Source organism: Athene noctua, chromosome 3 (genome assembly GCF_965140245.1).
Source record: "Athene noctua chromosome 3, bAthNoc1.hap1.1, whole genome shotgun sequence".
In the NCBI taxonomy this organism is placed as follows: Eukaryota; Metazoa; Chordata; class Aves; order Strigiformes; family Strigidae; genus Athene; species Athene noctua.
The window spans coordinates 63,651,983-63,665,656 of record NC_134039.1 but is presented as its reverse complement, the minus strand read 5'-3'; the positions used below and the strand labels follow the sequence as shown (position 1 = coordinate 63,665,656).

General features: G+C 43.2%; 1 protein-coding gene across 2 annotated transcripts in view; it reads right to left on the bottom strand.

Moving 5' to 3' along the window:
• LOC141958705 (ADP-ribosylation factor-like protein 8B) overlaps positions 1-11,257 on the bottom strand; it is a 29,348-nt gene extending 18,091 nt beyond the window's left edge. Inside the window, exons 1-2 of one of the 2 annotated variants that reach the window (XM_074901584.1) lie at positions 10,831-11,257; positions 6,410-6,490 (exon numbers count right to left, since the gene is read on the bottom strand). In XM_074901584.1, coding sequence (XP_074757685.1) covers positions 6,410-6,490; positions 10,831-11,019 — 270 coding nt within the window. In that variant the 5' untranslated portion in view covers positions 11,020-11,257. The remainder of the gene's footprint in view (positions 1-6,409; positions 6,491-10,830) is intronic. The other variant, XM_074901583.1, reaches the window with a different exon arrangement.
• Between the last annotated feature and the right edge of the window lie 2,417 nt (positions 11,258-13,674).

Sequence of the window (13,674 nt, the reverse complement as noted above, 5' to 3'; positions counted from 1 at the left end):
ATTGTAGTACATTAGGTATTTTGATGCTGGAAATCATACTGTAATTTAATACCTCAACCACAACCTCTAAATCCATAGAAGTTCCTGTTTAGATTTCAAATACTGCCTGGTAAAATCTTTCCTCTTTGCCTCCTCTTTTTTTTTGGAAATAACAGGTGACAGGTTTTATTAAATACATTGACAAGCCAAATTTGACAATTCATGGTTAAAGCTTTACATTTCTGATCATGCTCAACTTCAATTAAAGAGCATGTGAAATCATCATATTCCTACAAAATGTTTTGGCTTCCATAAATCAGTGTTTTTCTTTCAGAGTGGTTCAGATAAATACTCATACACATAGGCATGCCAGTAACCATACTTTTACACACTAGGATTAGAGACTAAACATGAGAATAAATCCATCGGCTTCTGGAAATGACTGCCAAAATTGGAAGAAAGTAAAGAAGACTGTGGGATCCTCAGTTCTTGTTGCCTTCTCAAATTGTATGGAATCTAGAGATAGAACTGTAGTAAAGAGACCAGGTGGTGACGTTGCACTAGCATAGTACTTTCTTCTCAGCGGCCTACTCCAAAATACAGGAAAAAAACAGATAAAGGACTAGTATCACCTACTTCCTGTTGCAACTTACTATGCCTAAGGTCATCAGTCTTATACTCCCAGAATTCTATTTTCTCACTTGAGGACTTTTTGATCCAGATGGTTTCTCAGCCTCACTCTTCTAATAAGTTTAATCAGTTCTGTTTCACAGTGTCCTCTGAGACCTTTGAAAAAGGTCAGACACAAGACCTATCTGCTTAATATGAAGATCATTTCTGCTATGTTTGAAGGACTTCACAGGTTCAGTAATGTAACACTTTATCCAGGAATTTTAATAATAGCTGACAGTTGGATATCATATATTTCTATGATAAAGGTAACCCGCTTTATTGAATAGAAAGGTTAAAGAAAATTTCTCTCTGAATCCTTGTTGACTAGGCTGCAAATAGCTCATCAAAGGATTCTAGCAAGAGGCATCCGCTTCACCACTCTTCAGTCATCAATGTATCAACAAATGATGTCATTCTTCCCACAGTAAAATAATTTTGGAAACTTTATCTAGAAATTAGGCTGTAAGATTTTAACAGCTTACCTACAGGAATAGTGACATACAAGTATTTCATCTTGACAAGCTTTGAAGGAAATAAGCATCTATACATAAGAGCCACATCCCCCTACATCTCTTACTTTCAGTGTATGCTGTTGTAGCAAGAGATCATGAGAACCGGTTAAGATAAATTATCTTCCTGTGCAGACTAGCTTCCAAACCAAGTATCATTTTTGAAACTAATAAACATATTAATAATGTTAGCATTATCCTCTTATTCTTAACAATTCTGTTGTAACAACTAGAGTATAACATGACTTTTGAGATCAAAGCGTAAAATAAGGCACAGTTCCACAGAAACTCACACACCTCCTCCCTGCATGAACTTGATCTTGCAGTACCATTTGTGCAGACAACTCCAGTACAAACTTATCAGTAATTTCCCTCACTTACTTGAACTATCCTGGCTCAAAAATTACTTTTGAAGACTCTTTCAACAGCTTTCTCATTTTCTTCCACGTCTGAAAATTCTGGAGCAACATCAGTATAGCACTCCAACTATCCTTATGCCTTCTATATATATAGTCTAAATCATGGCCTCATTGTTTCTATGCAAAAGACAGAAAACAAGGGAACTGAAAGGTAGTTCCTATTCCTGTGGATTATTTATGAACTGTGGTTAAATGTAGTAAGTTTTTTATTGACTGTGGCGTTGTCCTGGGTTTGGCTGGGATAGAGTTTATTTTCACAAGAAGTTGGGAGGAAGCACAGCCAGGGCAGCTGCCCCAACTACCCTAAGGGATATTCGGTACCATATGACATCGTGCTCAGTATGTAACTGGGGAAGCTGGCCAGGGATTGTGGCTTGGGAACAACAGGCTAGGCACTGGGTTCCAGGTGGCGAGCAATTGCATCATGTATCACTCACCTGATATATTCTTTCATTAGTATTATTATTTATTCACACCTTGTGTTGTCCTATTAAACTTATCTCAACTCATGAGTTTTTTTGGTTTTTTTTTCCTTCTGATTCTCGTCCCCAGCCCACCAGGGCAGGGAGGACTGAGAGAGCAGGCTGCAAGGTGCTTAGTTGCCCGCTGGGCTTACACCACGACAGGCATCTATGGAACTCTTTGACCAGTAGTAAACTAAGGCAGATGCAATGAAAAGTGAAGTTTAGGAGTAACTACAATAGAGTCCTCTCCTAGATAAATTAGGAAACATTGCTAAAGCTCAAGTGGAAGGTACTGCTTCAGTACAAACACACTCTTGTGAAAGAGAAGGGAAGGCTCAGGCAGGAGGACATGGAACACCTACATGCTGAAATAACAAGCTAAAATACCCCTTTACATAAGTGAAAACTTATGACAGTTTGACTATTTAAACTGAAACATACAGCTTTTGCTTGTGAGTCTGCATTTGCTGCTTCATAACACAATGCTAATCATAATTTTGTCACTGATCCTGTTCTACACACCTACCATTGAAGTATCAGAGGTCAAGAAAGCATGGCATAGCCTTGCTACTTGCAAGGCAGTACCTCTGATGTCCTTGTTATAAATAAACTATTTGATTTGCTGTCACAGCTAGTGTACATGTTAATTTCAGTATAATAAAGAGAATCTTGGGGGAGAAAATCTATACAATTAGCACATCAATCAGACTGTTCAATATCAATGCCTATTGACTTCTCCACAAATTCTCTTTCATAACTAATATCAATCATGAATTAATCATAAGGGCTAGAAGATTTAACACCATCCAAAGTTCATAAATCCTAATAATATAGCATTAAACACTTATTGTTTTTAAATAATGTCACTGGTCCATCCGCATCTAAAAGCAGCCTATGTGTGCATACTGAACACGTAATTCTGGAAGCCCTCTAGCAACAGGCAAGGGTAGTCGTGCTGAAAAGTTTGCAGCTACCGGAGTGGAAGGATGAAGGAAATGTTTTTTTCATCAAATAGAGACTGCTTTCTTCCTGGTCCGATTCTGTTCCCTAAATACAGTGTTTTGTAGCTAAGTCAGTCTACCCAGGCTTCCCCCAAAATGCATAATTTTGCCTGTGTCTGTATCCTGCTTTCCCACACTATGGTGGCACCTGCAATCACACAGCTGTTTGGGGAGCACACTGCTTAGGTAATCTGACTGAGGAGAAACTGGCATGGGGGCAGCTTTGGTTTGGTTGGTTGCTGGGGTTTTTTTAGAGGATGCTTTCATCCAGATCAGCTGGCTGATCTGACTACCACTTTGCATTGGATCACTGGTGCTGATGGAAAAGGTGTGCACGGGTGCACAGCCAGGCTTAAAGTAGACTGTAAAACCTCACACCATGATCTACTTAAGCTGATTGTAAAAGCTGACCTTTAATCTCTGCCACCATCACTAGGATGACCTGATTCCCTCTCAGGTCTCCAGAAGTTAAGTCTACTTTGTCCCTAGCATGAGGAACATCATATTGAGGTTTAGAAGTGCTACCATGGGCAGTTTCTTGTTGGTTTTTTAAGAGGGGCTTTTATTTCCCTTTACAGGAAAGATTCTGTTTGGAAAGCAGAATTTGGACCCCAAATTAAAAAAAAAAATATTCACAAATTCTGATTTTGATTAAAAAGGCACTCTTTTGGGAGAAGATGAATAGGAATGTACCAAGCTACTGCCAGGGTGAAGTATGTCCTTTCTACAGCAAAATTCAGCTCCTTGCTCAGCCACACATGGATGGTTGTTGAGACACATTCAACAGAGGGACCCAAGACTAGAGTTTCGTTTGTTTTTTTTTTTTTTCCCTCATTCACTAACAAACTTGCTCCTGGACTAAGCAAGGACATTTGTTGCTTCCTCTTTAATGGACAGGAGTGGGTACTTTGAGGAATGAGGTGTTCAAGGCTTGGCCTTTGTGTGTATATGCAAATGGAAGAGGCACAAAGAAATCTCAAAGTGGAAGAGGGGAACGTTTGATGAGGAGAGCTATGGGCGTAAGGAGAGTTGGAAGGAAACTCTATAACAAGGAAAGAGAGGAAATACCTTTCTGCTCATCAGTATACCTTCTTGTTATGCAGCATGAATACTGCCCTATGGCAATCAAAGCAGATGTTCTTGTAAGTTCAGATTTCCCCTAACCAGCCTTACCTTATATGCAGTGTACACACTACTACAAGCAGAGCTGGCCACAGAGAAATGAACCAGCAGAGATGAGGGAGAGCTTGGATGATCTTGTATATATTGAGAAGAGAGGTGAAGAGGGGCCACAACCAGAAGTGAAACTTCATCATCAATGAAACTGTGTTTTTTCACCAGTTTCAAACATTGCATTCATAAGAACTAACAGAAAGCATCATGAAATAACAGTCTCCATTTACAAGAAAAAGCTGCATAACTGTTACTCGGCAGAATGTGTACCTTGTGCGCTACTTTGGTCTCCTGAAAGACCATTAGAGTTACCTTTCACCCTTCCTGATTCCTGGGTCTCCAAAATAAACTGAGCATACAGGGTTGGCTGAAAGAATTAGTGCTGAGAGGCTTTTGATTCTGGTTACCTACATTTTTCCCGGATAAAGTCCAACTGATGCAAGCTTACTCATACTGCCATATAAATTCCTCTGTGTTTTCAGAAAGCTGCCCACTGTGTAAAGCAATGCTAGTCTTGACTTTTTACTTCAAAGAAGAGTTTGGACATGTTGCATTGAGTATTGCAGTGTTCATCATGTGACAGTTTGATTTTTTTTAAACTCACAAACACACACACACACACCTTTTACACTGACAAATTTAGGCTTCTATCAACCAACTACCTTTCAGGAAATGTGTGAATTAAAACCACGGTATGATGTTACTTTGCCTTCTTGCTCACCTGCTCTGTGATAAGAGATCAGATTCTCTCCCAAAGTAGGCTCTAATCACGTACATGATCATTTACAAAGTCACAAAGCTGAGGTTACCAGGGAAAGATAATTCTCCTCCACTTCTACTCCATTTTACATTTAACTGCATTTTCCTTTTAATCCTTTTACAGTCTTTACCATGAACCTAATTTTAAGATACTCACCATCATTTATTTTTGGCAATGTGCCAAAATTTCCTGGGAGACTAAAATCAGACCAAATCATGGGTAATGTTAAGAGAGATTTTTTTCAGCCAAACCTGACATGAATTTCAAGAGGGTATACAGGAAGGAGGGTTGGAGTGATGAGAGGAAATAGTTGGGTAACATTAGACTTTCCATTTCAATAGATTTCAAAAGACTGGCTTATTAGGCGCTGAAACATATAAGTAGTTGTAGAGGAACCTACTGATTATTCTGCAAGTTTAGAACACAGAAGTAGATACACAGGTGAAACATACAGCTGAAGGCCCTACAGTCATGTGAGATTTTGAGAAAGTATAGGAAGATACTAAGACCAGAAACAGACAGGCAGTCATAGTATTTATACCACTATGGTCGTTTTAGGGTTTTTCAGTCCAGCTTTAACATCTCCCAACCAACAGAAGTCAAGTACCCCTTTTACCACGCCTTATCTGCTCACTATTTCGAGAGACAGTTTAGGTAGACAGTTAATGACTGCTTATATTCACATTACAGGTAATTTCAGATAATCCTCCCTAGGTTTAAGAGTCACACCAAACCAGAGGAAAAAAATATCTTTAGAACTAAGGCAGAAAGGAGAGAAAATTAAGGAAAAGGAGGGAAAAGTCAAGATAAAGGCAAAAACCTATATTCCCTTTATGTAATTTTAGATAAAATTATGTATTCAATTTAGACTAATCAACCAGGCTCCCTTCATAATCAAACAACAGAGAGTCCCTTAACAGTGCTGGAGTGAATTATCTCTATTTTGATGACTATGGCAAGAATCACAACCAAACTGGCATCATCTATATTTCTCTACAGGCCTAAGAGACAGTTCCCCAACTACTGATTTACATTAGCTGTTCTATTTCCATATAGCTAACATTATGCCAGCTAAACCACATTCTCTGCTGAGATAAGTAAGTTAGTAGTGAAGTTACTTCAGATTTCACTTACAGTTGTGAGAGGGAGAGAGAGATAGAAGAGAGGCACTCCAGAAGTCAACACAGCTCCCTTAATACCTCAGAATTTTATAACCTTTCTAACCCAAAAAAGTGCAACAAAGCTTCTGCTTGGTTTGGATCTAATGAAATCAAATAGTTTAATTTAACAGAGAAATACATGACTATATGCTTTAAAAAAGTTATTTTTGAACTAGAAAAACAGATAAATGATCCTATCATCTTAAAAGAAATTTCCTATGCTTTTACAATCACTTTGTCTACTCTGTATTAATTCAAACATGCATACCTACCTTTATGGTAACGTTTCCTTTTGTTATTTTTCTCATATTGAAGCCTACTGTAGGAATCATATCTTCTGTGAACTGCCCTGACTGGAATACAAAAATATATATATATATATTTATTATAAAATAGTTGATAAACAGCAGATAAGTTTCTCATTTGCAATCTAAAATTTTTATTTTACAACACTAAAATATCTCATTAATTTCCTGCAAGAGCACTGGCCAGCACTTCAATTAAGGAAGACCATTTCAGTCCCTTTAAACAATCTTTTATTCTCCTCAGTGACAAAGATCACCCCAGAAAACATGAGACTTTGAACAATTCTTCATCTGAACCTTCAGCAAATCAGAAAGCAGCAATCAAAATACAGAATCATAAATGGTTTGGGTTGGAAGGGACTTTTAAAGGTCATCTAGTCCAACCCCCAATATGACTATACCAGAATTTTTCACTGTAGTTTCTCACTATCATTATCAATGGTTTAACTACAAATATAATAAACAGTGAAGGAGTACTCATGTAGAGAGTATTACATGCAGACCCTTTCCTTCTGAGTAGGTGACAGCACAGAAGTCTCACTGTGGAAGCTCAGAGAATACCATTAAGACAGAAAAATACAAGGTACTAACTCAGCATACCATAAACCCAAAACATAAAACCAAAATGCTGACTCCTCCCCTAGTTCACAGAAATATTTTTACAAGACAGACACTTGTCATCAGGCCAATGGGAACCTTACACACATCTACCCACTACAGAAGTCAGCTTTTGAGGAAGAAGGTGAAACTCAGATCCAAGTAGATAACTCATTATTCATTCTTCCTTTTCAAAATGTATTATTTATAAGGAAATGTGTCTCCTAGATGTGGTGCATTAAGACAGGCAGGTGGTTACTTAACAGTTATGTCTACACAGAGGCCCAGGCACTCTCTGGCAACATACACAGTAGTCCTGGTTTTCCAGTCATTCAGAAAGGGGAGCAGGACCTTCTGGACTTGCCACCACCCTTCTGCATCTATCTGCCCATATTCCCTTCACCTACCTCATCATCCCATGTGCCCTGTGGGGTTTTTTGGAAGAAAATATGGGGGTGCGGACAAGGAGGGAAGCAGGCATGCTCCAACAGGTCCCTCCCATCTGACAAGGGGATGATCAGAGCTACAGGGTGCACTGAAGCAGCTATGTGCCTCACAGTGCACACACTGCCACAAGCTATCCCTAGTGCTATCGTTTGTCTCTGTTCATTTTCTGCAACTTTTCTCTTCACTGTTCATGACAGAGTGAGAATATACTATGCCTCCAGTTTGTGTTCACAAACTAAGATTAATTATTTTTAATCTGGGACTTTAAAAGCTGTATAATCTTTGACATTTACTATATCCTATCACAGGATTTGGGGGTTTGGAATTAGTTCCTTCAGGCAAGAAACATCTTCCATCAATTACCTGTTCAACTTTACCTATGGGAACCTACTCACTAAATTCTGTACTATACAATTTCCCCATCTTTTGTTTCTGAAAGTCTTTTTTTTTTCCCTCTTCTTTCCTTGCTTCAGTGACTTGTCAACAGCAGTAGGAAAAAACAGTGAAGACAAATGCACCTGCAGTCTCACAGATACATGTACCCAGCAGTGACAGAAGTTTTTAATTTGATGGAGTAAGACAAAGCCAATCTGTAATGATCTCCTGTAGCAGGTCCTGGCCTAATTTGTTAAAATATATAGTACATTTATTTGTGAAGGACAGACATATAAACACATATGAACACATAAATCTTGAGAATCCAGCATCATTACTCAAGCACGTGAATGTCTGGAAAATCAGCCAGACAACTCAGGAGGCTAAACAAACTCACAGAAAGTCGGGATTCCACTTTTGCCAGCCAAGTATATACTATATGCAATATGCTCAACTGGAAGACATAAATAAAAAAACCCAAAACCATAATTGCTCTGGTATTGGGGATAGAACACAAACAATCAGCACTCCTTTTATTCGTCTTCAGTCATTTCCTCTAAAAATTTTCCATTCTGGTTGAATGGAATCAGCTACAAAGAAAGCATTATGTTTACAGCTCTATTTTCCTACACAATGAAGAAAAGAAAGTAATATTGTGAATCTTTTGCCCACATTCATCCAAAAGCTCTGATTACTCTAAGTGCTGTAAGCACCATAAAGTAAAAAATCTGTTCGATTTTGCTTGCTAAAGAAGTTTATATGACAAATTGCCTATTTTTGTGAATATACAAGATGTACAAGTTTATTGTTGCATCTCAGTAAAAAAGAGATTACATCCTGACACAGATGAAAATAACTGATGCAAAGGAGTCTGTAATGCCCTCTTTAAATGATGCTGAATATTGAGATGACAATGAATACTGCCATTACCCCCTACCATATCAACAACCATGGGCCAGATTCTATTTTATTACATCAGTGCACATCCATAGTAAAAGGCCATTATCTAAGGTTTCCACTGTGAACAGAGGACTAAATATGGCTTGAACTCTTCAAGGAAGAGACTGTCTCAAAGGGTGTTTAATCAGTGTTAGCATGATAGGATCTCTGAATACTACTGCAAAGTGGAAAAAAATAGTTAATTTCCTACCATTTGTTTTTATGATCCATTACAGTTTGCATTTTAAGTAGCCACTATTTTGCAACATTTATTTTCATCTTGTTACAGTCTAGCTACATACACACAAATGCACCTAGAGTTCCCAATCTATTTGCCAGCCTGGTACCAACTGTATTCAAGAGTAAAATATTATCCATTGCCTTACCCTACAGTGTTTACTTCCAAATTTTCCAACAACCCTTCTTTGGTAATTATCATGGTATGTCATCTCCAGCCTGAAAGATCCAAAAGCTACAAATGCAATCTGTGCCATTCCCCAAGTCAGAAAACATGGATGCCTTGCAGAATATTCTTAAGCAACACGTTTGCTGGTAAAATCAAACCTGCAATAACAGTAGCGCTCTGGTATTCAAGATATTAGCAATGGAGACAATCACATATGATGCCATTCCACTAGTGGTGTAGTGTAAGTGAGTGGACGAACAGTTACAGGGAGAAAGTCTAATACCACATGCTACTGTTACTGAGGCCACACCGCCTTTTCCCCCTTCCTCAGCAAAGCTCGCCTGTGGGAGAGGAATGCTTCCAATGGGCCTGAGGAGTGCTGAGGCCCATGTTACCAAGACCATCCGAGTGCCTAACGAACTAAAATACCAGTTCCAGATATTTTCTGTTTATTGATTACTGATGTCCCCCAAAACATACTTTCATTGTGCACTTTCCCTATCCCATTCCTTTTACTCCTGCTCTCTCTCCACTTCTTCACTCACAATAATTCACAATCTCCTATTTTCCCCTTAATCCACAATTGTATGTGAAAGCAAGTAATGAATACTATGTATTCATGTCATCATTGCCTCAATCTATCTGACTTTAGGCCGTATGCCTCTCAGTCTGGTTTTGATAGGCGATATAGTTAACTTCAGGACAAGGACTGAAGAACATCAGGAAACCTTTATCTTGTGGCACGTGAAGCTGCAATACATCTCACAACAGTGCTCACCTTACACAAAAGGGTATGCACTAAGCTTTATGATTAGTAGCAACCATATTTACAACACATTTTTTTTCATCTTCGGATGGGAAGTAAATCTTTGGGATCCACCCAAATGCAGAAGGCATAGCAAACAAGGATGAGGAACATATTTCAGCATGATGACAAAATGGAAAACGCCATGGTAAGTGTTAGCATCAGAGAGGTACAAGGCTGCAAGGCCATCACCCCAGTGGGAAGGGAATGCCAAAATCAGCCTTGAATGCTGGAAAAGAACTACCAAGGCATTGTGGGGAGGCATTGATATTGATGCACCTGATGGGAGGGCAGAATTCAGCGACAGGAGAGCTGTGGCCTTGGAGGATGGACAATCTACTCCGAGTTATTTTGGGATATGCTGGCCGTGAAAAGCAAACTGTGAATCACGGGCAAGAGCCCGTGCCCAGGAATCTGCTTCGAGATGGGCACACTCTGCAGTCTGACACGGGAGACATTTTCCTTCTCTCTCTTCAGTTTCACACCCACCTGAGCCTGCTGTGAAATTCTCGAGGTTGCAAAAAGACAACAAGAGCTGCCACATGCCCCCGCCCGCCCGCCCGCCCCCCTCCCTCCCTGACTCCGCAGCGCACCGCCGCGCCGCGGGACCTCAAGACAGGAGGCGGCCTCGCCGCAGGCCCCGCAGGCAGAGCCCGCACTTGTTGCCGGGGGAGCGGCCGCCAGCCCCGCCAGACTGCCGGGCCGCCGCCCGCCGCCTCACCGCCCGCCGCGACCCCCCCGCCGGCGGGCCGTCGCCCTGGGCGCCCCCCGCCCGGCCCGGCCCTGCCCTGCCCCTGGCCCTGGCCGGCGGCAGCGTACCGCCAGCACGGTGAGCAGCGTGGTCTTGCCCGAGTACTGCAGCCCCACCAGGGTGAGCTCCATCTCCTCCTTCCAGAACAGCGAGCGCAGCCACTCCAGCAGCCGCGCCACCAGCGCCAGCATCCCGGCCAGCGCCCCCGACCTGCGGCAGGCGCCCAGCCCCAGCGGCACCGCCTCGCTGCTGGGCATGGGAGCGCGGGGCGCGGCGCGGCGAGGCGGCGGCGGGGATCGGGCCGGGGCCGGGGCCGGCAGTGGCGAGGCTGCGCGGGGAGCCGAGCGCCAGGCAGGGCCCTCACGTGACGGCGCCGCCGCCGCCCTTCTGCCGCCGCCACTTGCTGCAGACAGGGGAGGGGTTTGGGCTGGCTTGGCGCGGCCCGGGGCGGGGGAGCGGCGGAGGCCCCCGGCGCGGGTCGGGGCGGGCGGGGAGGCGTCCGCCCGGGGAGGGGACGGAGCCGCGTCCGCAGCGGGGGGCGGGCGGGGCGGCTCCCACATGAAATGGCGGGCGGGGCCGGGCTCCGTCCCGGTCCCGGGGCGGCAGGCGGGGGGCGGCAGGCGGGGGGCGGCCCCCCAGTCCCGGGGGCCTGAGGCGGTCGCTCGGAAGCACCGCACGTCCCGGGGAGCAGCAGGGCGGCTCCGGGCACCGGGACGGACAGGGCGGGGATCGCCTGAGGACAGCCGCTGGTCCCTGCGGAGTGTGGCGGGAGGGGGCGGCCCGGCCGCTCTGGGCTGGCTGCCCAGCACCCCGCACCCAGCCAGGGCTGGCCCAGGGCCGCGTTTGCGGCGCTGGCTTGTGAGAGTTGGTGGACTCAAGTCTTCTTGACAGGATCGATTTTGTATGTCCTCCACCTCCGGTGATGGCGGTTCTCATGCCCCTAGAACCTCCACTCGTCCCTTCTTGAATTGTTCATCTGTTGGTTTTTTTTTTCAGATCCAGCGCTTACCGTGGTTTTATTTGGGTTCTTCTTTGGCAGTTTTTGGAGAGTATCCCTTGGCATGCTTCCTTGCCTCAACAGGAGATGCTTGTGACAGTGGTTCTGTATGGTGAGCGATGACAGGACATGCCGCTTCACCAGGAATCTTCCTCTGTCTGCACTGGATAAGCAACATTTAACATACAGTCTTGCCACACAGCATTAGAGAAAGGCTTGCTTTCCCCATAAATACAGAGCTAACGCTTAACCTGGATCCATCTACCAGTCTCTGAAGTTGTCACTGAAATTATACATGATGCTCTAGAAGATTGCAGTGTTGGTGATACTGATTGATGCAGGACTTTCACACAGATATAAACAAGACACTTCAAAAATTTAGCATGGAAACTTCTACTACCAAAACATAACAAATTCATCAAAACATTTTGAAATTTGTTTTTCATGCTCTTTTTAGAAACGCAATTCAGCATTTTAGAGAATGCAGTTTGTGACAAACATCACTGGTTATGTCAGTCAGACCACAAAAACTGGAAGCTCTTGTGAGTTTGCTGTCAAGAGCAATTGGTTCTGGGCTAGCTGTAGTGAAAAAGTGTATGCTTTTTCATGTCCTGGTTGTAGATACAGTCAAAATGACTCATAGCGTAATTATAAGATTTTTTTTTACAGATACTCATTTATTTGCTCATGTAAATTTAATTGAACATTTCCAGAAGGAAATTGAATGCTGTAGCTGGCCCTGCTACACAATGGTAATATTAGGTAATTATTTTTCATTGCTTCTCTTAAGATAAAATCTGGAGGAAAGAGTCAAATTTAAGTGGTGAGTTCCAAACAAACAGGCACACCCACACCCCACCCCACTCCCGGTAGCATAAGGTGCTTCCCCTTGATACAGGTAGTCCCCTTGTCTAATGCTGTTCCCTAGCGTTGATATTTTGGGTTAGAATCAGAATTTTGGATGCCACTCTGAGGCAGTGATGGTGTCTTCAGCAGTTTCAGAGCATGGTACAGCTCTTGAAGTTTCTTGAAAATTGGTGGCACAGTGAAAGAGAGGAACTTAATGAGATCCTGCATTGACAGAGAGTGTACCAGAACTCTGCTGTTTCTATTTGCCTCTTAGTAGCAGCCAGATGGCCATTCAGTACATACGTAAAGCCTTGACTCAGCCATCAGTCACAAATTTACCAGCCAGTTACCATTTACGCTAAACAACTAGTGGAATCACTAGAGAGATGGGTAAAGTAGAAATTGAAGAACTGGGTTATTTGGATTGAATGGGTCACAGAATCAACTAGGTTGGAAAAGACCTTGAAGATCATCTAGTCCAACCCTTAACCTAAACACTGACAGTTCCCAACTACACCAGATCCCTCAGCGCTATGTCGACCCGACTCTTAAACACCTCCAGGGATGCGGAGTCCACCACTGCCCTGGGCAGCCCATTCCAACGCCTAACAACCCGTTCTGGAAAGAAATACTTCCTAATATCCAGTCTAAACCTTCCCTGGTGCAACTCGAGGCTGTTCCCTCTTGTCCTATCACTTATTACTTGGTTAAAGAGACTCATCCCCAGCTCTCTGCACCCTCCTTTCAGGTAGCTGTAGAGGGCGATGAGGTCTCCCCTCAGCCTCCTCTTCTCCAGACTAAACACCCCCAGTTCCCTCAGCCGCTCCCCGTACGACCTGTGCTCCAGACCCTGCACCAGCTTCGTTGCCCTTCTCTGGACACGCTCGAGTCATTCAATGTCCTTTTTGTAGTGAGGGGCCCAAAACTGAACACAGGAATCGAGGGGCGGCCTCACCAGTGCCGAGTACAGGGGTCAGATCCCTTCCCTGTACCCTGCTGGCCACGCTATTGCTGACACAAGCCAGGATGCCATTGGCCTTCTTGGCCACCTGGGCACACTGCTGCC